General features: G+C 45.7%; 1 protein-coding gene across 2 annotated transcripts in view; it reads right to left on the bottom strand.

The window, feature by feature from the left end:
- Nucleotides 1-24,011, bottom strand: part of GALNT6 (polypeptide N-acetylgalactosaminyltransferase 6) — a 62,242-nt gene that overhangs the window by 20,799 nt on the left and 17,432 nt on the right. For both annotated transcript variants that reach the window (XM_083729418.1, XM_083729417.1), the window contains exons 2-3: nucleotides 10,300-10,887; nucleotides 3,919-4,091 (exon numbers count right to left, since the gene is read on the bottom strand). In XM_083729418.1, coding sequence (XP_083585544.1) covers nucleotides 3,919-4,091; nucleotides 10,300-10,799 — 673 coding nt within the window. In that variant the 5' untranslated portion in view covers nucleotides 10,800-10,887. The remainder of the gene's footprint in view (nucleotides 1-3,918; nucleotides 4,092-10,299; nucleotides 10,888-24,011) is intronic.

Genomic DNA, 24,011 nt, shown 5'->3' with positions numbered 1-24,011 from the left:
ACAACAGCTAAAGGTGCTTCCAGATGACCTATTTATTGAACATTCATTCTGCTTTGTTTGCAGGGAGGCTAGATGACATTAAATCAAATTAAGTGTCCCAACCTGTTTCCTACTGCATTTCCCCATCACTTTTCTGAGCACAGAAAGGCCGATCTTTTGAGGAACGGGTTTGTTGCGCAAGACCTACCAGTCAATTATAGTTGCACAACCTGAATTGGCCAGTTATGCGGTTGGGTCTCACCTGAAAATAGCAACAGTCTGGAAGTGCACCAAGCACTTGGTGATACTCAATAAACAACTTCCATCAGCCTCAGCCAGCATAGTCAACGGTCAGGGAAGACGGAAGTTGTAGTCCACAATATCTGGAGGGGACAATTTTGGTTACCCCTGGACTAGATGTAGCATCCAAATGTTTTGGATGGAAGAACCAGGAAAAACCCAAAACAGAACAGAACAAAACCCACAAGGAAGTGGAAACTATTTGATGTGTGCAAGTGTTAAGCATACAGTTCTGATACTCTGGTCACCTAATTTAGTGCAGCACAAGATTCAGAAGGCAACAGAAGTCTTACACCAACAACAGTATGACATGCTGAACAGGCATTTAGTTTTTCTCCCCAGTTCTTCCCACTGACTACAGAGATTTAGGGCCAAACAGCTATCATTTCTGTGCCCAGGAATACCATGCCGGCCAATACTTGCATGCATTCTTAACCTTCCCAGAAGCCATGCTCAGATGGAAATTAAGCAACACTCCCAGCAGAACATTTGCTTTGGAGATAGTGAATGCACTGTATACCTGCTCAAAGGCCCAAACATAAGTGATGGCATTTTCTAAAAGAAGGAAGGAAGGGAGGAAGGGAGGAAGGGAGGAAGGGAGGAAGGGAGGAAGGAAGGAAGGAAGGAAGGAAGGAAGGAAGGAAGAGCTAAGCAAGTATTAGGGGAGTAGAATTCCAAGCATAAGAGATGGACAGAGATTAAAGATTTGCTGCCTTCAGTCTGTCATTATTTTGCAGGAGGGACTCAAGCACAAACTAGTACTTTAGATTTGAGCAGCTAAAGTGGATTAAAGGGCTCTGTCATTACCCCAGCGCAACAAAACCATATGTCAGGAGTGCTCTGATGGTGTTTCCTGCTTGGCAGGGGGTTGGACTCGATGGCCCTTGTGGTCTATTCCAACTCTATGATTCTATGAAATCCAGTACAAAAGGGGACTTTTGCAGTTAGGAAAGTAACGGGGAATGCACGGAGAAGTGTGAGATGAAGAGATGAATGGTAAAAGACCCCACAAGCAAATCAGTGTGAACAGAAAACAAATGTTCCTTGACGTATGACTGCTCTGCAAACAAATCAGAACAAATGTTCAATAAAGTTTGGAAAGAATCTAACCCCCGGGTAAGCTTTGTGCAAGCAAATCAGGGATTAAATAACTATCTACATTAGACTAGCTGATATGTTAAAAAGAACTCACAAACCCTCCTTGATGAGTTCAACAGCCTTCTGAGAACCTGAGTAGCTGAGATTCAGCACAGCAGATACTCTTCATCTCCCTGCTCCACCCCTGGGAAGTCCTGATGTTGAACTGTGTCATTATCCTAACCTCGGGCACAACCAATTTAGATTACTAAATGGCAGCTTGTGGTTACTAAAGTTGCCCAAGTGAGCAATTTATTCCCAGAAGGGAGCTAAATATGGCCTGTCACATCTACAGATCATGGGGAAATGTGTCTCCAGTCAAATGGCAGAAATGGTCAAATACAGTCGTACTTTGGAATTCGAACGGAATCTATTCCGGAAGTCCATTCGACTTCCAAAACGTTCGGAAACCAAAGCACAGCTTCTGATTGGCTGCAGGAAACTCCAGCAGCCAACCAGAAGCCCCGGAAACCACACTGGACATTTGGTTTCTGAAAATTGTTCAAAAACTGGAACACTCACTTCTAGGTTTCGATCGTGCAGGAGCCGATTTGTTCAGGAACCAAGGTGTTTGAGATCTAAGGTACGACTGTAGCAGGATTAAACCCCCCCCCAATATAAACAGAACAAAAGCAAAACCATCAACAACCTGCCACAATGTGAATCAAGTTGAAGGGTGCATTCTAACAGCAACGGATCAGGAACAGGAAGCTACAAAAGGCAGAGCCTAAAAGTTATTCACTTCCCAGGGAAACCCAACTACACCAGGATCTGACCACTACCAGATTTACTTGTATATTTCCTCTCTGGCAAGTTCTCTTTCAGGACTACTAGTTAGGTTGAGCTCTGAATCTCACCTCTGCTGGCACAAAACTGGCAGGGGTTTTCCTTAAAGAAGAATGAAAGCAGCTGCAGAAACAGCACCAATAGTCACAATGGATAAATATTTCAAAATAAAGAACAATTGGGTAAATAATCAGTTCTCCACATTCCCACAGCAATTTGCGATTTTTTTAAAACCCAAAAAGTCCTCATGAAAATTTGTCAGCATATTATTCGGAATTTCTCCTCATACTTTTTTGCAAAGCAATTTCCCCATACTGCATGTTTCCATGTTATTTTCATTAATATATACATTTATATATGCATAAAGGTAAAGGTAAAGGGACCCCTGACCATTAGGTCCAGTCACAGACGACTCTGGGGTTGCGGCGCTCATCTCTCTTTACTGGCCGAGGGAGCCGGCGTACAGCTTCTGGGTCATGTGGCCAGCATGACTAAGCAGCTTCTGGCGAACCAGAGCAGTGCACAGAAATGCCATTTACCTTCCCGTCAGAGCAGTACCTATTTATCTACTTGCACTTTGACGTGCTTTCGAACTGCTAGGTTGGCAGGAGCAGGGATCGAGCAACGAGAGCTCACCCCGTCGTGGGGATTTGAACCGCCGACCTTCTGATCGGCAAGTCCTGGACTCAGTGGTTTAACCCACAGCACCACTCACGTCCCTATATATGCATACTTTGCCCTAATATAATGCATTTTTGTGGGTGTTACTTGGTGGAATGACTGCATTGCAAAATTCAGGGAAGTGTGAATTTTGGAGGAGGGCTGTGTTTCAGTTTGCATATTATTCTAGAAAGTGTGACTTAGGTAGGTTCACCTTCAAATTAAATAATATGTCTCTCTTCTCAGGAACATTCTACCATATGTGGTGGACATGTAGGAAAATACAGGTATTCTGGGAGAGTATACATGCAGAACTGCAAAAAATGCTAAAGATCTCTTTCAATAAAAAACCAGAGGCCTACCTCCTGGGAATAACAGATTTGGATATTCCACAAAAGAGGAAGGGTATCTTTTTATATGCGACGGCGGCAGCAAGAGTTTTGATCGCAGCAAAATGAAATGATGAATATCCCTTCTATACAATGAAAAAGTAATGAAATCCCCTCTATACAAGATTGGATCCAAAAGCTGACAGAATATGCTGAATTAGATGGTTTATCAGAAAAAATAAAGAATAAATCAAAACAGGAACTTGTTTCTAAATGGGAGGTTTTCAAATAATATCTGAAAAATAAATATAGTAGTTTAAATTCTGTTGCAGCATTCGAGGAACTTCAGTAATAGTTGCTAGGTAGATAGAAGAAATTAGATTTATTGAAAATAAGTTTAATTATGAAAAAAATGTGTATTGGCAGTAAGTAATATGAATTTGAAATATGGAATAGACGGGAAGTTGGGTCTTTAGTGTTAAGACCAATAGATGTTTTATTGTTTGCCAAGAAAATTATGTGTCTATGGTTATTTTTGTAATTTGTGTGTAATTTGGTATTTGTGGTTTTTTTGTGCGTGTTTTTCTTGTTGTATAAATAAATAAAATAATTTTAAAAAAATCCTATGTCTCTCTCATCCCTAGAGCCCTTATTCAAAAGCGAGAGGTTTGTTCTGCCTGTCAGGATGAAGCCCACCTGCACCCAGCTCCCAAGAGATTGTACTTACCATCTATACTGGCATCATCCACAAGAATGATTTCCTTCAGCAATATAGCTGGGGAGGAGTACAGGACGCTGAACACAGTGCGAAGCAAGGTTGACCAGGCCTCGTTATGGAAGACGATGACAACGGAGGTGGTCGGGAGGGGCGGGCAGCGTTTGAACTTTTGGTCGATGCACCTACAAAAGGAACATCAAATCCGTGGTGTGCATGAGATGAAGGAAGGGTGGTTCTGTTCCCCCTCTAGTTACTAGAGCAGAGATGGGGCAACATGTGGCCCTCCAGTTATGGTTGGACTACAACTCCCATCAGCCTCAGCCAGTAGGTCCAACAGTTAAGAATGACTGTTTGGGAATCACCCAAAGAGCTACATCTTCCCCATTCCTATAGTGAATCTTAAAAGCTTCTCTTTAAACCAGATAGAGATTGTTCTCTATGCTGCTAAAAACTAGGGTCGGCTCTACTATGAGACAGAGTGAAGCAATGGCCTCGGGTAGCAGATATTGGGAGGGGAGCATCAGCAACCAACCATTCGGCTACCCCCCCCCACAGAATAGACCAGAGTAATGTGTACTACCACTGAGTATCACCCCCCCCAAATGCTAGAAGGATCACCCTGAGCTCTGCTTATACAGTGGTACCTCGGGTTACATACGCTTCGGGTTACATATGCTTCAAGTTGCATACGCTTCAGGTTACAGACTCTGCTAACCCAGAAATAGTACCTTGGGTTAAGAGCTTTGCTTCAGGATGAGAACAGAAATTGTGCAGTGGCAGTGTGGTGGCAGCAGGAGGCCCCATGTGCTTCAGGTTAAGAACAGTTTCAGGTTAAGAACAGACCTCTGGAACGAATTAAGTACGTAACCAGAGGTACCACTGTATGTGTGAATGCTGCTACCTCACTTCCAGTCTTGAAGGAGGATTCAATTGGCAGTCCTCTCAGCTTCTGCACATCAGGTGATGGTGAGACACATCTTGTCTGTTGCCTCAGGCAGCAAAATGTCTTGGGCCAACCCTGCCAAGACCATAACTATTTATGGGAGTTTTAAGCAGGTAGAACTTTTGATCACAGAATCATAAAAAACCTCCAAGGAAGGAGAGCCCACAACCTCCTGAGGGAGACCATTCTACTGTCTATCAACTCTTTCTGTCAGAAGGTGTTTCGTCGGAATCTTCTTCCTTGTACAGTGGTACCTTGGGTTAAGTACTTAATTTGTTCCGGAGGTCCGTATGTAACCTGAAACTGTTCTTAACCTGAAACACCACTTTAGCTAATGGGGCCTCCTTGCTGCCGCTGTGCCGCCGGAGCACAATTTCTGTTCTCATCCTGAAGCAAAGTTCGTAACTTGAAGCATTATTTCTGGGTTAGCGGAGTCTGTAACCTGAGGTACCACTGTATCTTGAAACCGGAGCAGGAGGAGAAAAGCTTGTCTCCGCTTCCATGTGACAGCCCTTGAGATATTTGAAGAGAGAGAGTAGAACAGTCTCCCAAGGGAGGTTGAGGACTCTTCTTCCTTGGAGGTTTTTAAGCAGAGGTTGGATGGCCATAAATCATGGATGGTTCAGTTGATATTCCTGCATTGTAGTGGGTTGGACTAGATGACCCTTGGAGTACCTCCCAATTCTACAATTCTCTGATTCTATATGTAACATTTCCAGGACATGCAACACAAAGCATTTCTTGGTGAAAACACAAGGGGAGGAAAAAAAGAGAGTCCAAGGCTTTAAATAATTTCTACAACTTGCTCCCCTTCCCGTCAATCTCTTTTGATTTCAATGCCCATACCCTTCTCTCTGAATTTTCCAGCAGGAAGACAGACGAGTCCCTTACATGCCGCATACCTCTGGTCCACATCAAAAGGGGGAATACGTTCCACATGGTAGATCAGGTTTTTCTTCTGCCTCTCCCCCCGCCCCCCCCAAAGTGCTCAACAATAAAAGTTTCATTCATGGGCTCCCTCCATCTGAGCCAATTTCCCCAGCTCTCCCGATTTATGGTTTTGGTTCTGGGAGGGCTTTGCACTTTAATTTAAATTGGTTTATGCCTCTTTGGTTGACTGAATAACATTCTTGCAACTCCCTGCATAGAACAGGGCATTCTTCCATTGTGACATCTACACCTGCTAGGCAGAAATAATCGGTCGCTGGGAGGGCGGGAGGTAAGGAGAGGAGAGAGACTGTCTGCAATCGCTCCCCCTTCAGCCTAGGTTTTTTTTTTTTTTTTGGAGCCATTATTCGGGTCGCCTTTGTTGGCTCACTTCTTCCCACCCACTGCAAGGCCTTGACTGACTTATCTCCCCCTCTATGAGAAGCAGCAGTGGCCTCAGACCACAGGGGAGGCGGGGGAAGAAGGGGTCACGTTTGACTCCTTCTTTGCCCCCCTGCTGTACTGTAAGCCGTGTCTGTTCCACTTGGCAAGCAAAGTGAAGAAGGAGAAGAAATGGAAAGGGGCGCCGAAACTGTTAGAAGTGGGAAGGAACGGAACAAAACCAAGGGCGGGCAACGGAGGGAATGAAAAAGTTTTTGAACTTGGGCTGGTGGGGGGGGGGGAGAAGAAGAGAGGGTTGCAATTGTAAACGCTTGCTGCTTGATAAATGGGACGCTAGTGGGGCGTAGAAGGTAGGGGAAAGCAGGGGAAGAAGGGGTAGCCGTGGATAATTAAAAAGGGAGAAACGCACCTCAGGCCTTTCTCTTCACCACGGATGAGAACCAGCAAGATTTCAGCTCTTAGCAGAGGGGATTTTGGCAGAAGGAAATGTACCTCCTGCCCCCAGCTGCCTGCCGATTGCCACTTCTTCAGTAGACAGGGCCCAGGAATCTGTGCAGGCAGCTGGATATGGGGAGACCTTCTTGATAGCAACCCCCCCGTCACAGACCTCAAATGGTCCAAAGTAGTAGCTACAGAGTTATTTTCACCAGAACAGTTCAACCAGTATTGCCAGGTGGTCAACAGTTCACAAATTTTGAATGGTCTTTTAATTAGAGCCAAAATGAACATTTGCAAAATACTTAAAGCTCAGCACAAACAAAAAAACGAAACCCAAAGACTAACCAAACAACTTCTAAATGAGAATTTTGAACCAGTGGCGTAGCATGGGTTGTCAGCACCCGGGGCAAGGCAAGTAATTTGCACCCCCTAACCCGTGGATTTGCGCCCCCTAACCCTAACCCCAGATGTTGCGCCCGGTGCGGCCGGCCCAGCCTGCACCCCCCACGCTATGCCACTGTTTTGAACTCCACATTCACAATTTCAATGAAATGTTAAAAAATAATATCCTCACAATTGGAAAGCTTCAGACATGTTGGAATCTCTTAGTTGTTTTTATATGCTTCAAATATGAAACAATAATAATAATAATAATAATAATAATAATAATAATAATACAAAGAACTTGTATTCCAAGGAGCTGGAAGCAATGTTCTTAGTTGTAGCCCCTAAGAAAGTGTGTGACTGGCTCAAGGTCACCCAGCGAACTTTATGGCTGAGTGGGGGTTTAAACCCACATCTACCACTGGTCCTAGTTCAATGCTCTAGCCATTATACTGTACTGATGCTTTTATACTAATTAATTACATATTGATCCAAATTCCACAAAATGGTTGTGCTAGTGGGAGCCAGCGCAAGAACTCCATCTAGTGCAATGGGATTTTCTACTCTCTCTTCCCTCCCTAATAGGCTTGGGGGGGGGGTGTCAGGAGGAACCCCAGAACAGCACACAGGGAGAGCAGAAGTGAGACCATCCTGTCAAGCAAGCAGAAATTATCATAATAGCATGACGTTGAATTCTTCCCACTGTCTTCAAAATATGCTAATGAATGATCTTCAAGGCAACTTTTGCAGTCTGATGTGCACTTTAGACTTCAGCTCCCATCAGCCCCAGCCAGCATGGCCAATGGTCAAGGATGATGGGAGTTGTAGTCCACAACAGGCAGAGGGCACCTGGCTGTCAAAGGCTGTGCTAAGGAATTCTGGATCCTTGGAGTTTCTCAATGGAAAGATCATCAACAGGAGACAATCTTCCTGGAATATACTCTCCCTATCACAATGGATCTTTCTCTGCAACATATAGATAAAGGGCAACATTGGGTGTGATACAGAGCACATGATTCGCTCACAGTGGGTGGAGATGAAGCAAAAACAACATAGTATGCATACCCGGCAAATTTGCAAAGGTTCCATAGGGTGCAGGTGAGAATTCTTTGGCAAAGAAGACAATGTGGAAAGTGCTCCCTGAAGTAAGCAAGCTACACGTCCAGCTGGTTTTAATGGTATTAAGCTGATCTAATGTCATCTTTCGGCTTATGGAAGTGAGAGCTGGACCATAAAGAAGGCTGATTGCCGAAGAATTGATGCTTTTGAATTCTGTTGCTGGAGGAGACTCTTGAGAGTCCCATGGACTGCAAGAAGATCAAACCTATCCATTCTGAAGGAAATCAGCCCTGAGTGCTCACTGGAAGGACAGATCCTGAAGCTGAGGCTCCAATACTTTGGCCACCTCATGAGAAGAGAAGACTCCCTGGAAAAGACCCTGATGTTGGGAAAGATAGAGGGCACAAGGAGAAGGGGGTGACAGAGGACGAGATGGTTGGACAGTGTTCTCGAAGCTACCAGCATGAGTTGACCAAACTGTGGAAGGCAGTATAATGCCTGGCGTGTTCTGGTCCATGGGGTCATGAAGAATTGGACACGACTAAACAACAAATGTCATCTTTGCTGCCATGGTCATCCTAGTGGCTATGTATTTTATTGTTTTTAAAGATATCTTGATGTTACGTGTTTATGGCGTTTGCCATTTTGATTCTTCCTACTGCATTTTATTGGCCTTGTTAGAGTCCCTGCCCTAAAAGATGGCCTATAAATACCTTAATTTTTTTTTAAAAATGTACCACTGCTTATCAATTATGCCATCACAATCATATGCTAGATGCCTCTGCATACCAGCTCAGAAATGAAGTCTTGTAACAACTGTCATATCAAATATTGAAATGATTTCCTAACACTACTCACCATTGCCCCAAGACCAATTTAACACTCTTCAAGTTGTGCCAGGGTAAATTCTGCACCAGGGTGCACATATACGAGAATAAGACAACTTCTGTTAGATGACATGTATCAAGACTATGCCAAGTTGGATGGCCTGCAAGAGGCCAGAGGATAAATCTGGACACAGGGGACTAATATTTGAGTCCCCAATAATCTCGGGAAATTCCAGGCAACTTCAAAGCAACATCGTTCAGCCCAAGCAACTTCCAGAGATGCAATGTCTGCTGGACTTTTAACTCTCCCTAGGTTACACCCCGCACTGGTCTCGCTTTGCAGCCTCAAGTGTTTTTGCCTGACCGGATTGCAAACACTAATAATTCCTCTTGCTTTGTGTAGGAACTAGCCTATTGCACACAGGTAAAATATTGCTCCTCCCACTTTTGCTCTTCCTTGGCATGTGGCCCTCGGAAGGTTGAGTAGAAGGGAAAGTGGCCCTCATGCTGACAAAGGCTCCCCACCCCCACTGAATACGGCTGGCTCTCCATGAGACTGTATGTTCATAATGCTCAGTTACGCACTTAGTTAAGGGTTGCCTGTATCCACTCAACCCTACCTGCCCCAGACTGTCTCATAAGAGTGGTGCATGCTCTGGTTATCTCCCCCTTGGACTACTGCAATGCGCTCTACGTGGGGCTACCTTTGAAGGTGACCCAGAAACTACAACTAATCCAGAATGTGGCAGCTAGACTGGTGACTGGGAGTGGCCGCCGAGACCATATAACACTGGTTTTGAAATACCTACATGGGCTCCCAGTACTTTTCTGAGCACAATTCAAAGTGTTGGTGCTGGCCTTTAAAGCTCTAAACAGCCTCGGTCCAGTATACCTGAAGGAGCGTCACCATCCCCATCGTTCAGCCCAGATACTGAGATCCAGCTCCAAGGGCCTTTTGGTGGTTCCCTCACTGTGAGAAGTGAGGTTACAGGGAACCAGGCAGAGGGCCTTCTTGGTAGTGGAGCCCACCTTGTGGAACACCCTCTCATCAGATGTCAAGGAAATAAGCAACTATCTGACTTTTAGAAGACATCTGAAGGCAGCCCTGTTTAGGGAAATATTAATATTTGATGTTTTATCGTGTTTTTAATATTCTGTTGGGAACCACCCAAAGTGGCTGGGGAAACCCAGCCAGATGGGTGGGGTATAAAAAATAAATTATTATTATTATTCTATATCAGGCTTAGGCAAACTCTGGCCCTCCAGATGTTTTGGAACTACAATTTCCATCATCCCTAGCTAACAGGACCAGTGGCCAGGGAAGATGGGAATTGTAGACTCAAAACATCTGGAGGGCCAGAGTTTGCCTATGCCTACACTATACTGAGTAGACAAAGATGACGTTCTTACTCAGGAGGCCTAGTGTCTGGTCCCAGAGCCCTCTGGAGGGAAATCCGGTCACTGGCGTAGGCGTTGAAGCAGTGCTTCTCGTAGCCCCGCTCTTTCTCCTTCGTCTCTTCTTGCGTCCACTGGTCCTTCTTGAAAGCTTTGCCATCGGCCCCTGGGCTGTTGGGGTCCTGCGGAGGGCGCTCCATGAAGGGCTTCAGTTCTGCGGGTGTGTAGTAGCCGGGCAGGCAGGACTTGCTGTCTTGCTCAAGGGCCTCCTGCTGAGCCGGAGCCCGGATCTGCAGCTTGGGCATGGAGTCGCGGATATTGTTAACTGCCCCCATCATGATGTCAATCATCTGATCCTTCCTGTCCACAATGTTCTTCAGCCAGGGCTCCTCCCTTTGTTCCCCGCTGCTCACATCTCTCTGCATGATGAAGAGGAAGATGACAAAGACGACGCCCACCAAAGCCAGCTTCAGTGGGCCGTAGTGCCGCCGGAGCAGCCGCGTCAGGTGGGCCATGGCACACAGAGCGGTATCTCCTCCGTCAAAGGCACAAGCTCTCCAAGGCTCTGGCTGACCGGTGGAGTCTCACCATCTTCTTGCAAACCTGAGAAACACACAAGGATGCCCATCAACCTTGGGGCAATGGCTTTGTGTCCCACCCCCAGACCCCACCTAAGCAAAGGGGAGAAAAAGAAGAGGAGATATTGCAGGGGGCACCACATGTGATGGAGTGGTGGGCACATGTGCAAACCAGAAAAACTATTGTGGGCACCAGATGTACACTGCAACTTCCCACTACCCACCCTTGGTGATCACCCCCATCATGGAATCAGGCTAAAAAAAAGTCTACTAATGGTTAAGTAAGGCTTCTTTCAGCAGAGGAAGGAGAAGGGGGATGGGACGTTCTGGGCACCCAGGGAAGGTCCTGGGGGGCGTATGTGTGCCCACAGGCACCATGTTGGCAACCCATGAGAAGCTTAATTATATATTTTGCACCACATTGTTCCCTGGCATTAGCCTCTTCACTGCGCCATGCACAGCCACTGACCCACACAGTTCAAAATAGTAAATCAAATAAAAGAAAAAGGGAAGAGGAAAGGGGAAAGGCTGGAGGACGGAAGGCTATTATCTGCCTGGCAGGCTCCTGGGGTCAAGATGAGCCAGACCCACAAGCACCTAATACTAGCAGAAGACTTGCATTGATAAAGACATAACCCACAGCAGTGGAGAGGAGGCTGCAGATCAGGGGCGGATCTACACACAGGAAAAACCCCGCTATAAATAAGTCATACATTAAATGGTTATAACAAAAGGGGGGAAAATGCTATGTAAAATCACAAATAATTTTTTGTTTGCTCTCCAGAGCCATCTAGTGTTGCATGTTTATAACGCACTCAAAGTGCTGTTGTTTTATTAATGTAGCCGAGTCCCAAGAAGCTGGGAAGATCATCCAGAGGTTTGGGCCAAAGTCAGGGATGAACATGCTTGGCAAACCATTCCTGTGCCTGGTACTTAAGCAGATGAAAGTACTAGCGTTCAGGAACAGTATCACCAGCCCCTGTGTAACTGTGCTCTATCCGTACACACAAGCACACTCAATTGCAGGTGAACCCTAGTGTTGCCCCAAAGTTGTAGAATATGTTGATATTGCTTGCAAGCCAGGGACATTTATGGAAGTTGAGCTCAAGTTTGGAACTCCTGTGGAAAGCTACCTAAACATCATAGCTTTTGTATTTATTGATCACCAACAAATTTACAATAATTTTTGATAGCATCCCTTTCCATTTTCCTCTAATAGAAACTTTTTTGATTACTGTATACAGTCATACCTGTGCTCCCAAAGGCCTTGGAAGTCAAACATTTCGGCTCCCGGACAATCTAAAACTGGGTGTGTGTGTTCTGGTTTTCAAACTCTTTTTTTGGAAGCTGAACGTCTGGTGCGGCTTCTGCTATTGTTTCCGGCACGCCTGCGCAATCGGGAACCAATCGGAAGCCGTCCCTTGGTTTCCAAACTTTTCAGAAGTCGAACAGACATCCGGAACAGATTCCGTTCAACTTCTGAGGTACGTTTGTACTGTGTTCATAAGCAGTGCCCACATTTGTAAGCAACTCTAAGCCACAATGTCTGGTTTAGTAAACTAAGGCACCCTTGCTTAAATTGAGGAGTAATTGAAGGGGGAAGGAGAGAGCTACAGTCTTATTACGGATGCCTTCAGACAGTTAACCTTCAGACAGATAAACCAATGTGCCTATTTCTTGTAGCAAAGCCATGGAAACACTATGTTTGTGCATGTGACTTAAATGTCCCTGAAAGAATCTGGGATTTCTACGTAGCTGTATAGGAACAATGTGTTTCTATAGTTGTGACTTTTCAGCATTCCAGCACTGTATCTGACAGACTTCACCACTCCTGGGGTTTCCTCTTACGACTTTAATTTCCTGAGACTGCAGTCCTGCAGACACTTTATTGGGGGCAAAGTCCTGTTCAATCTAGTAGACCTCCTCCTGCGTAAACATGGACACAGGATCAGGCTGCAGGAGGAGGATAGATCTTGGTGAAAAGAGGCAGAGGAAAGGCAACCCAGAACATGCGTCCCTCAAGCTCAGAATTCACCATTTTTCATTTACATGCAGATGATACAGGACTGATGGAACAGCCTGATGGAAATACTGGTGTTTAATTTACAGGAGTTTAGCCTTTCATGTTCCACCACCTAGGATGCCCACCAGAGCTGGAGAGGATCAACATCATAGTTACCAGTAACCAAGGTTTATTAAAAAATGACTATCACATAGTGACACCAGGCCTGCACTTACTTTGCACCAAGCCACTAGAGCTTGAATGTTGTCCCATTATTTCTTTCTAAATCTCAGAGCCACTTAACACAGGGCATATGGCACCTGGGAACTTAACCAGCCTACACATTCCCACTTCCAAGTCTGCAGCTCAATGATGGGGCACATGCTCTGCACTACGACAGCTCCAGGTTTGACCCCTGAACCTCTCATGGAAAAGATTTTGGGTTGGAGGGCTGGCCAGCAGCCAACAGGCCCTACAGACTAGCGGACGACCTCTGTACAAAGCACTTTATAGTGGTACCTCTAGATGCGAACAGGTTCCGTTCCGGAGCCCCATTCACATCCTGAAGCGAACGCAACCTGCGTCTGTGCATGCGCGGGTCATGATTCACTGCTTCCGCGCATGCGGGTGACATCATTTTGAGCAACTGCACATGCGCGAGCAGCAAAACCCAGAAGTAACGCATTCCGTTACTTCCGGGTCGCCGTGGAGCGCAACCCAAAAACGCTCAACCCGAGGTAAAACTGTATTTAGTTTCAACAAGCATTGCTGTTGGATCTAAGATTTGGGGAGGGAGTACCCCACTGGGCAAGGCACTGGAGACAGGACATGCAGAGTGAGAATTCTCAGTGATAGTGGCGGATATGTAGATGTTGGGCTAGTGGCGTAGCATGGGTTTCCAGTGCCCAGGGCTGCGTAGAAGGCAGGGTGGGAAGGAAACGGATGGGATATGTATGCACATTCAACTGGCTAATTATGTCCACATTGTTCAGGAGATTCCAGCGGCATTCTGTTGTCTGGAGAGGTCATTTCCTGGTTCACAGGAAGCATGATGGAAGCACACAGCTGTATTGAGGCAGCACCGGGTGTTGAAATTGTGTGCCCCAGGCAACTGCCTCTGTGCCCCCCATGCTATGCCACTCCGGTGGGCCCTCTGGGGATACTAGGGCCCTTGTCATTCTCACAAACTGGCCTTGGGTTTGAAGGCCATTCATACTGAAGCCAGATGGGGAATGTGCAGTTTCCCCAAAAAATGCTCCTACCCGTGGAAGTGCGAGTCACTGGGGAAGTAATGCAGCCCTTTAGTCCAGGATCAACCGCTTAGTTTTTCAAGAGAGGTGGCGGGACTCAAGCGTGCCAACAACCCAAGCATTCACAATGCCCTCTCAACATGCTCAGAGGCACCAGCTTCACTGCTTAAGCCCAGGACAGCTGATAGATGCCCTCCAGCATAGCGTCAGGGGTAATGGGAGTTGCAACCTGTTCTAGCACTGAGCCCTGCAAGTTCAGAACTAGGTCTTTGCTGACTCTTAAAATTAGCCCCTATCCACCAACGTGCAGATTATAGACAAAAAGAACAAACTCACAAAGCTACAGTAAATAAGGAAGTCTCATGATATTCTTTAAACATTCAGCAAACCATAGCAGTGCCAGATGGGTGGGTGGTGAATATATATTTTTATATAAAAAAAGAAAGGCACAGTTCTAAGAAAAAGGAGTTTCTAACCCCTGATTGTTATGCTAGAACTATTAATCCTTTCTGGAATCAAAGAGGCGAAACCCTCAAGCAAGAGAGCCAACAACGCAGACTGGTAAAATCCAGGACTGGCATATAGAGGTGAGACCTTTGAAACAGATTTGCATGATTCCCTAGGAAATACTTGGATTTTGAGAATCTCCTTTTTCAGGAATTTAGAAAGACCAAAAAAAGGAGAAAGTTTCTCACTGAGATGCTACAGAGTTAATTTTTTTTTATTAATTACCAGTATTCTATTCATCTTCCAAACAACACAAGATACACAAAAGACATCAAAAAAGAGATCATAAATAAACCCATAGTTTCAATACCATATGTCTTCAGGATCTTCCATCTACCTCACTCCGGCCCCCCCGCCCCTTTTCCTATTCCTGCATCCTTTATTGCCTTAACCATCATCTATACTATATTCAATACCTTAATTATCCATCAAGTACTTTGCAAAAATTAATCCAGGCATACTAAAGATTTTAGCTGGGAACAATGTTTTCTTAAATACCCTCTGTAACATTCCCACTCCTGTGAAAACTTTTGGTTTGTTTGGTTCCTGATTATCTGCACAGAGTTAAATTAGAAGAAAGGATGTAAAGGATCAGAAATGAAGAAGCTAGTACCAATTATCCTCTGCGCCAGGGGTGCCAACTTGAATAAAATATTGGGGGAGGCCAGGTAAGCCCAGCCCCACATAATCAATCACATGACACAGTGCACACGCACCATTAGAATGGCAATGCCCACCAACTTTGGGGAGGCCCAGCCCCTGCAAATATTTTGCCGGGTGAGCCCCTGGGAGTTGCCTCCTATGCTAGGGTTGCCATATCTTGAAAAGCAAAAACCAGGACAGCCCAAGCTGCTGCCAGCCCGAGCATGCAGGGCCGCTGCCACCACGCCCATGCCCCTCTTTCCCCAACTCAGGCTGGCAGCGGCCATGGCATGCAAAGCAGCCAGAGCCCGCCAAAACCCAGACATTTTCTTTAACGTGTAAAAATCTGCCCAGATGATTATGTTAGTCTCCCAAAAGAGGAAATGTCCGGGTTTTCCTGGACATATGGCAACCCTACTCTGTGCCATGTTGGAGGGTATGCAATATGAGATCTGGAACATTCCCCTCCACCCCCGATCCCTTTGTTGTTGTGGAGGATGGAGTGCTAAGAGAAGCCCAGAAGAATTATAGGGAAATACTTCACAGACAAGATAACATTGTTTGCTGTTGAACGAGCACAATGGAGGACTAATTCCCAGAATCTGCATGTTGCAGCAAGGTACAAAAATGGGGAGGAGGGGAGAGGACCCGGAATCCGTCTTCCTTTTCCCTTGGCACACAACGCTCTTTATCTAAGCAACACCCAATCTCTCTTTATCCAAGCATTAACATTGGGTTAAGCTGGAATTACCTACCACACCTACTGCAAACAGGATGTCCTTTTCTCTTCTTGTTTTTTTTTTTTTTTGGGGGGGGGGAGGAAATACATTGTAAAGAATGATCCTCGTATGGGTTTGTAAGTTGCATTTTAAAAATAAAAGCCAGAGGGCTGCCGACTTTCCCCTTCCCAATTGAAACAGAATTACATCACTTACACTTTTCAGACTCGAGTCATTGATTTCATCCTGAAGGCAAACAGGCAAGAGGAGGCAGATTTTACAGCCTGGAATTGATTCGTGCCATTTCCTTCCTCAGCGCTTCCTAAACCCTTTGAATTAAATAGCGTTGTACCAGCATATCTGTGTCTGTGTGCAATATATAAATGTTACATCTGATATTGACGCATGTCGCCAGAGCATTCTTAAATCCAGAAGCTTGGGAAATTATTACAAAGGCATAATAGTTCAGGCAAGCATGTGTTCTTCTAAATTAAGAAAATTTACTTGGGTGACAAAGGGCTCTGTCTTCACCCTTCAAATGCCACCAGTACTTGAAACTATTGGCTAAGACTCTGGGAGGCAGCGATCACCGCCGTGTTCACCCTGCAAGTTTACTTGCAGAATCAGGAACCCCACCGACAAAAAGCAAATACTGCTTCTGCATTGTGGCCAGGAAGTCCTTCCTACAAACATATTTGCAGCAGAAGACAACCCCCTGGTTGACCGGTTGCCTGGACCACTTTCCTATAATTTAAAAAGCAGCATCACAAACTAATTTCCCCACTTATGAAGGCGTCCCACCACCAATAATTTTCTTTTTTTTTAGATCTCCTGAGGTCAAATCCTTTTGTAGCAGAGAGAATCAGTTGAGACACTTTCTCTGTTGAGAATCAGTTGAGACACTCCAGGGGTCCTAAAAAGGTTGGCAACCCCTCAGGTGGAGCAAGGCAGCTGAGTTCTGGATGTTGTGAAAGCACAGTAAACCCTACAGTCTAAATTTACTATTATAGCAATTAATTTACTATTATATTGAGGGGCACTTCCCTCTGTGTCTGAGAGGCCAAAATAACTTGGCCAACCTTGGATACTGTGCTTCTCAAATTGGGAAGGGATGACATTTGCCGTTCCCCTTCAGGCAGCGAAATATCTTGGGCCTGCCTGGGCCCTCTCCATTGTCCTGCGTAGGAAAGAGAGAGCGAAGTATTTCCTGTTTGATGAAGGCAAAAGAGCACTCAGCCACAAGATGACTGGTTACTTAACCCCCGCAGTCTCAAGGTGTGCCTGGGACTCGAGTGATTTCTTTCTTTCTTTCTTTCTTTCTTTCTTTCTTTCTTTCTTTCTTTCTTTCTGCCAAGGACTTTCAAGGATGAAGGACAATCTCTGTTTCCGTTCAGCAAACAACAGACCCAGGTCCTGCTTCTGTGCAGAAAGGGATGTGGGCACATGCAGAATGCATGTTAAAGATGACCCAGGACTGTGGTCTTTGTGGACCTGGTTAGCCCCAGGCAGGTTCCAGCACATATTTAATCTTTTGCTACACCTTCAGGGCACAGCTGAGGAGGAGAATGGAATTCCCCCCATAGGCCTGGTGGGCAAATGACCCTAATGCAGGCACCCCCAAACTCGACCCTCCAGATGTTTTAGGACTACAACTCCCATCATCCCTGACCACTGGTCCTTTTAGCTAGGGATGATGGGAGTTGTAGTCCCAAAACATCTGGAGGGCTGAGTTGGGGGGTGCCTGCCCTAATGGGAGAGGGGAACAGAAAAACCTTTTGGCATGACAAGGGTTTTTCTGTGCTGTTCGTCCACATGTGTGAAGGCTGGAAAACGTTCCTGCAAATTCCCATGCACACAGAATTGCAAGGACAAAGGCAAAAACCCACCAGAAAGAACGATGTTCCCATTCAGTTTGGTGGGGCTTGTGCAGAAGAATGGCTATATTGTGCCCCAAGAAGTCTGGCCACCCTTATCAAAGCTGTTCAAGGTTAAGGAGCGAATGCACCGTCCGTTTTCCTGCCCCTGGCTTTCTGCCTGTACAATGTGTGCGGAGCTCAGTTCTCTCGCTGGGGCCAACCTAATTTGTTTTACCAAGCAACCCCTTGTCTGCAGGAACCTTTTGACATGGCACACCGCCTTTGAGCCTGCTCTCTTGTTGAGAGAAGTTGCAGGCACAATAATGAGACTCAGTCTGAGAAGCAGTTTGATACACAGAGCAGCCCAGGTTAGCACAGTCTGACAGTGTTCATGGCTCTGATTTTTAGGAGCTTTCAAGACCAGGGATGAACACATCTGTCCATTTTGGTTTCTCCCTGTTTCTCCTTTTCCCCATCTTCAGTTCCATTCTCCACACCAGTTTGCATTTTCTTTATTTTTTTTTTTTAAATTCCCTGTGAAAATTCACCAGAATTTTAATGCTCCTATGTTTGTATGTAGTTTTGCCTCATATTTACTTATTTACAACCTGCAATTCCATACACCAAGGTGATGACTAACACAAGTGTAATAAAAATAAATAAATAAATAAATTTGTCCAGTAGCACCTTAGAGACCAACTAAATTTATTCTGGGTATAAGCTTTCATGTGCACGCACACTTCTTCAGATACCATCAATCAATCAATCAATCAATCAATCAATCAATCAATCAATATCTGCAATACATGATTAGAAACTTCAATAAAACAGCAATAGATTACTAGTTGGTTAAAGAGAAGAGTAATCATGCTGTAAAAGACTATTTAAAAAGTGCATTTTTAAAGAGACATTTGAACAATGACAGGCTGGGGATTCCACAAATAAGGGGCTGCCGTACTAAAGGTTTCATCCGTAGGGAAGACCAACTGAACCTCTGGTGTGTGGGGAACCACCTAATGTCCTCTATCAGAGGATCTATGTGATCAAATATATAAGTATACACATTTTTACAATGTTCCCTAATAGAATGTACTTTGAATGTTCATTTCACTAACAAATGCACATTTATGCAAACTTTATCTCATTATTTGCATTTGAGTACACCTTACTTGGCTGAAGAGCCACACTGCAGAATTCAGAAAAGTGTGAATTCTGAAGGCCAGCTATGTGCGGGTTTTCTTCTTCTTTTTCTTTGGAGAGTTCTGATTTGGTAAGTTTGCCTTTAAATGCAAACTGAATTGAAATTCTCCCCCTCCTCTGTTCCGCATGGCTTTCTTCATATGTGGCAGTGCTATGGTGAATAGACAGCAGGCTGATTCACACAGAGCAACATTCCATACCTGCCAATTACACATCTATGTACTGAAAAACATTTCAACCCAACTTTCAGGTCACATTGCCCTTGCAAATATTTAAACACACAAATCATAAAAAACATCACATCCCTCAATTCACAAACTGCAATAGTTAAAAACAGAGCTTTCCAAACTGTGTATAGGTGACAGGTTAGGGTGTCGGCTGCAGTGTGTAGGTGTGCCGTGTGAAAGCTCCCTGCTCTCTTCCCGGGGATGGAAAGGGGTTAGTTTAACCTCTGGTTTGCTAGAAAAACTGATTTACTGTGCCGCGAAATGATGGCCATCTAAAAAGTGTGTCACCAACATGAAAAGTTTGGAAAGCTCCCCAAACACAAATCAACACAAACATGGTTTGAAGGTTTTTTGTTTTTTTAAAAAGTCTTTGGAGTATGCGCACACACACACACACACACACACACACACACACACACAGAGTAATGACAGAGCCATGCATATTTCTCCAGGGATGAAATTCCAAAGATGTGGGGCCACATCAAAAAAGACCCTGCCTTTGGCATCCAGCAATCTAACAGGTCTTACCAGCAGGCAAAAGAACAGGGATTCCAATGCTGCTCTTCAACCTTGGGCAGGCTCACTGAAGCAAGCAAAGGCGTATTTTTCCATTCCACTTGCTCCTCGACCACATGAATTGGCAGGAGCAGCACTGTGGCCAGGGCAGGCGGTTGTAATACAATAGCCCCAAAGCCTCACAAAAGGAGGTGCCGCCTTTTAAGTTGGTTTGGTCTGGAGATTGTCTTCCTGCTGCCATGGCTCCTAGCATGGAAATCGGACAAGTGCGAACATGCAAACCTGTAGCAGACAACCACACAGCTCCTTTGAGATAAGGATGTCATCAGAGAAATCATGAGGAAGCCAAGTCAGGGTTGTGCTCCCACGAGGCATCTGCTCAGTGGTTTCAAAGTTGTTTCAGCTTTTAAGCTGCTTGTCTCTTTTTATTTATGCCTTTGTTGCGGGTGATACTTTTAAATGTCCATTATCCTAAGCTAACTTGAGTGCCCAGTTAAGCATACAGATAGGATATTCAGTGGCACAACCTTTAAAAACACACACACACCCTTTCCTTGCCTCGATGCCAGGATGCACATGTCACATGGATGATTCCAGTGTTGTTTTTCTAGAAAAAGAGGTGCCAGAAGTCACCATGAACATCTCCCTTCTTCTCTTAGAATGGCAGTGGAACCCAACTGAGAGGTGCCAGAACTGAGTTCATGTGAGTTTCCCCTGAGAAAAAGCCCTGGATGAATCACATCTCAGATGTGCTCTAAGTAAAGTAAAGGGACCCCTGACTATTAGGTCCAGTCATGACCGACTCTGGGGTTGCGGCGCTCACCTCGCTTTATTGGCCGAGGGAGCCGGCATTTGTCCGCAGACAGCTTCTGGGTCATGTGGCCAGCATGACTAAGCCGCTTCTGGCAAACCAGAGCAGCGCATGGAAATGCTGTTTACCTTCCCGCTGGAGCGTTACCTATTTATCTACTTGCACTTTGATGTGCTTTCGAACTGCTAGGTTGGCAGGAGCAGGGACCGAGCAACGGGAGCTCACCCTGTCACGGGGATTTGAACCGCCGACCTTCTGATTGGCAAGTCCTAGGCTCTGTGGTTTTAAGCCACAGCGTCACCCGCATCCCTCAGATGTGCTCTACATCACTACATAAACCTTCTTATTTTAAGAGGATCACTGCCACAAACCTACTGAGGCCTGCATTTCGGTAGGAGCCCACGGCCACCCACTCTGCACCTCTGGGTCCCAGGGAGAGTAGAAGCAACTGGTGGGAGCACAAAGGAACAAGAGCAGCATACCCAATATCCAATATCCCAGGGATCACATTTGGGATCCTTGTTTTTTGGCCCTGAGCTCTGGAGTGAGCCAGCTGAGTGGTGCAAGAGCACAAGACCAAAACAACAACAACAACAACACACCAAGTGTCTTTTGGTGCTCTGGTGCGAGCCAGCTGATTCACACGAGAGCATGAGACCAAAAGCAAGTGTCTTTTTATCTGACGATCTGGCACAAGCCCACTGACTTGTGCCAGAGCACCGGACCAAAAAATGGGACATTCTGGGATCCCATTAGAACCCAGGGTGGCTTCTGTAATTCTGTTTTTAACGGACATTTTTTATTTTCATGTGAACCACGTACAACTGCTTATTACTACAGTGTACAGTTACAAACACCTCAGGTTACAAACACTTCGGGTTACAGACTGTGCTAACCTGGTAGTAGTACCTCGGGTTAAGAACTTTACCTCAGGATGAGAACAAAAATATCGCGGCGGCAGCGGGAGGCCCCATTAGCTAAAGCGGTACCTCAGGTTAAGGACGGTTTCAGGTTAAGAACGGACCCCCGTAGCGGATTAAGTTTGTAACCTGAGGTACCACTGTATTAAGTTGAATATACAATTAATTAAAGTGGTACCTTGGTTCCTGAACAGCTTAGTTGATGTAGAAATCGGCTCCTGAACACTGCAAACCTGGAAGTAAGTGTTCCGGTTTGTGAACGTTTTTCGGAAGCCAAAGGTCTATTTCGGTTGTTGGCATTGTTTCCAGGGCCAATCAGCCAATCAGAAGCCGCGCCTTGGCTTGCAAATGTTTTGGAAGTCGAACAGACTTCCAGAACAGATTGAGTTCGAGAACCAAGGTACCACTGTAATTAAGTAGTTAGTTAATGGCAGACCTGAGTGTGTGTGCCATATATCTTGCCATACCTCCCTTAAGCTTGCCTGCTGTCCGCAGGTGACATGGAGGATGCTGTCCCTCGCTAGCAGGTATCTGTGGGAGGGGAGGGGAGGCAGGGGAGGGGGCACTTCCTTGTCCTTTGCCTCAGCACTGGCAGAGGAAGGGAGGGGAGAGTCCACCGCCCCCAGGACCATCGGGGAGGGGGTACCATCGCTGTGCAATCCCCACTGCGCTGGGCGTCACATCCCTGCAGGTGGCGTGCTATGCCCCCGGGACACATGCGACGCCACCCGGGATGCATGCCATCCATGCCCCCACCTGCTCCCCGCCCCCCCAGTACCGGACCATGGAGTTTCGCCACTGTGCCTCAGGCAGCAAAATGTTTGGGGCTGACCTTGATGCTTGCTGACAAAGCTCATACACACAGCGCTGCATAGGGAGCTAGGCTGTACTCCCTCAGACCATCTGTCCGTTTCATCCAGAAATGTCCATGGTTTGAATGGCAGCAGCTCTTCAAGATCCCAAGCAGAAAAGAGGTCTTTCACACTGCCTATTTCCCCTGAGATGCCAGGAACTAAGCCTGGGATGTTCTGCATGCAAAACAAGCCCTCCTTTTCCAAACCACGTTCCTTTCCCACAAATCAAGTGGGGGAGAGTTCCCTCTTCACTACTTTTAATTACTCCCAACTTGCTTGCATGTAAAGACCACACGTCCACTTAGAAAAGAAGCCAAGCAGAGTCCCAAACTGTGCTTCTTAGGCACAGTCGTACCTTGGAAGTTGAACGGAATCCATTCCGGAAGTCTGTTCAACTTCCAAAACGTTCAGAAACCAAAGCACTGCTTCTGATTGGCTGCGGGAAGCTCCTGCAGCCAATCGGAAGCCGTGGAATCCTCGTCGGACATTCAGGTTCCAAAAATAGCCATATTTCCAGTTATCAGGTCATATTTCCAGTAATAGGCCATATTTCCAATTATCAGACCACCCAAGGATTACACTTTAGAGAAGAAAGAATAGAGTATTGCCTTGAATCATCATTTCAAGCAAAGACTGGCTAAGCTGGCCACAGTGGAGCAGAGCAAGCAAGTCATATGAGGATAAGCAGAAAGGAACCACACCAGGTTTTCCGTGTGTGTTTGCTTTTATTTCATACAAAGGTGAACAAAGAGAAAAAGGAAAATACCTTGGCTCACATATACGCACTCGTAGCATTAAGAGCTGCACCTGTTTAGAGGGGTGTTGCATTTGTAACCAGGGGCGGGGAATGGTTTTCAGCCCAAGGGCTATATTCCCTGGCAGGCAATGTTCTGGGTGCTGCATGCTGGTGATGGGCAGCGCCAGAGTCAGAAATGTGCCCAGCAACGGATATGACTCTTACCATTGTGCAGTTGGCTACATTCCAGCCATGCCAAAATTAAAGGTTCCTACACCCCACTCCTCCTCCTTCTCCCAGTCTCTCCATTCAGGGGCAAGCCAGGGGCAGCGACACAGCTGAAGATCAACTGTGTGTACACACACCCTTCTTATCCAATAAAATAAGCCCCGAAGCTCAGTTTCTTGAGCTCCTAATGATGGGAATCAGTAATAACTCTCCTTTAAACCTAACTTCATTTTTATTGGCTGGCATGGATTATTACACATCATAAAAGACTGCCCAATTTGTCAAATAGGCTGAAGACAATGCATGTTAATGTATGGTGTACAGATTTTGAGAGGGGATGTTTATAACTAGCCAGTTATGACAGCGGACTTTGTATGCATTGATTCTGATGCTCTGTCTCTGGTCTTAGCGATTTGTGCATCTCTTTCTCCCTCCCTCCTTCCTTCTCTCTCTCTCTCTCTGTGTATCAATGAGCAATACATTTTGAAATATTTGAAACAGTATTTTAATAGTTCTGCTATATTGGTTTTTAGTATTTCTACTGTGTTTGTGGGACGCGGGTGGCACTGTGGGTTAAATGACAGAGCCCAGGGCTTACTGATCAGAAGGTCGGTGGTTCGAATCCCCGTGACGGGGTGAGCTCCCGTTGCTCGGTCTCTGCTCCTGCTCACCTAGCAGTTC

This window comes from Podarcis gaigeae (assembly GCF_964106915.1).
Source record: "Podarcis gaigeae genome assembly, chromosome: 2".
Lineage (NCBI taxonomy): Eukaryota > Metazoa > Chordata > Lepidosauria > Squamata > Lacertidae > Podarcis > Podarcis gaigeae.
This window is presented reverse-complemented; position numbering and strand designations above follow the sequence as displayed.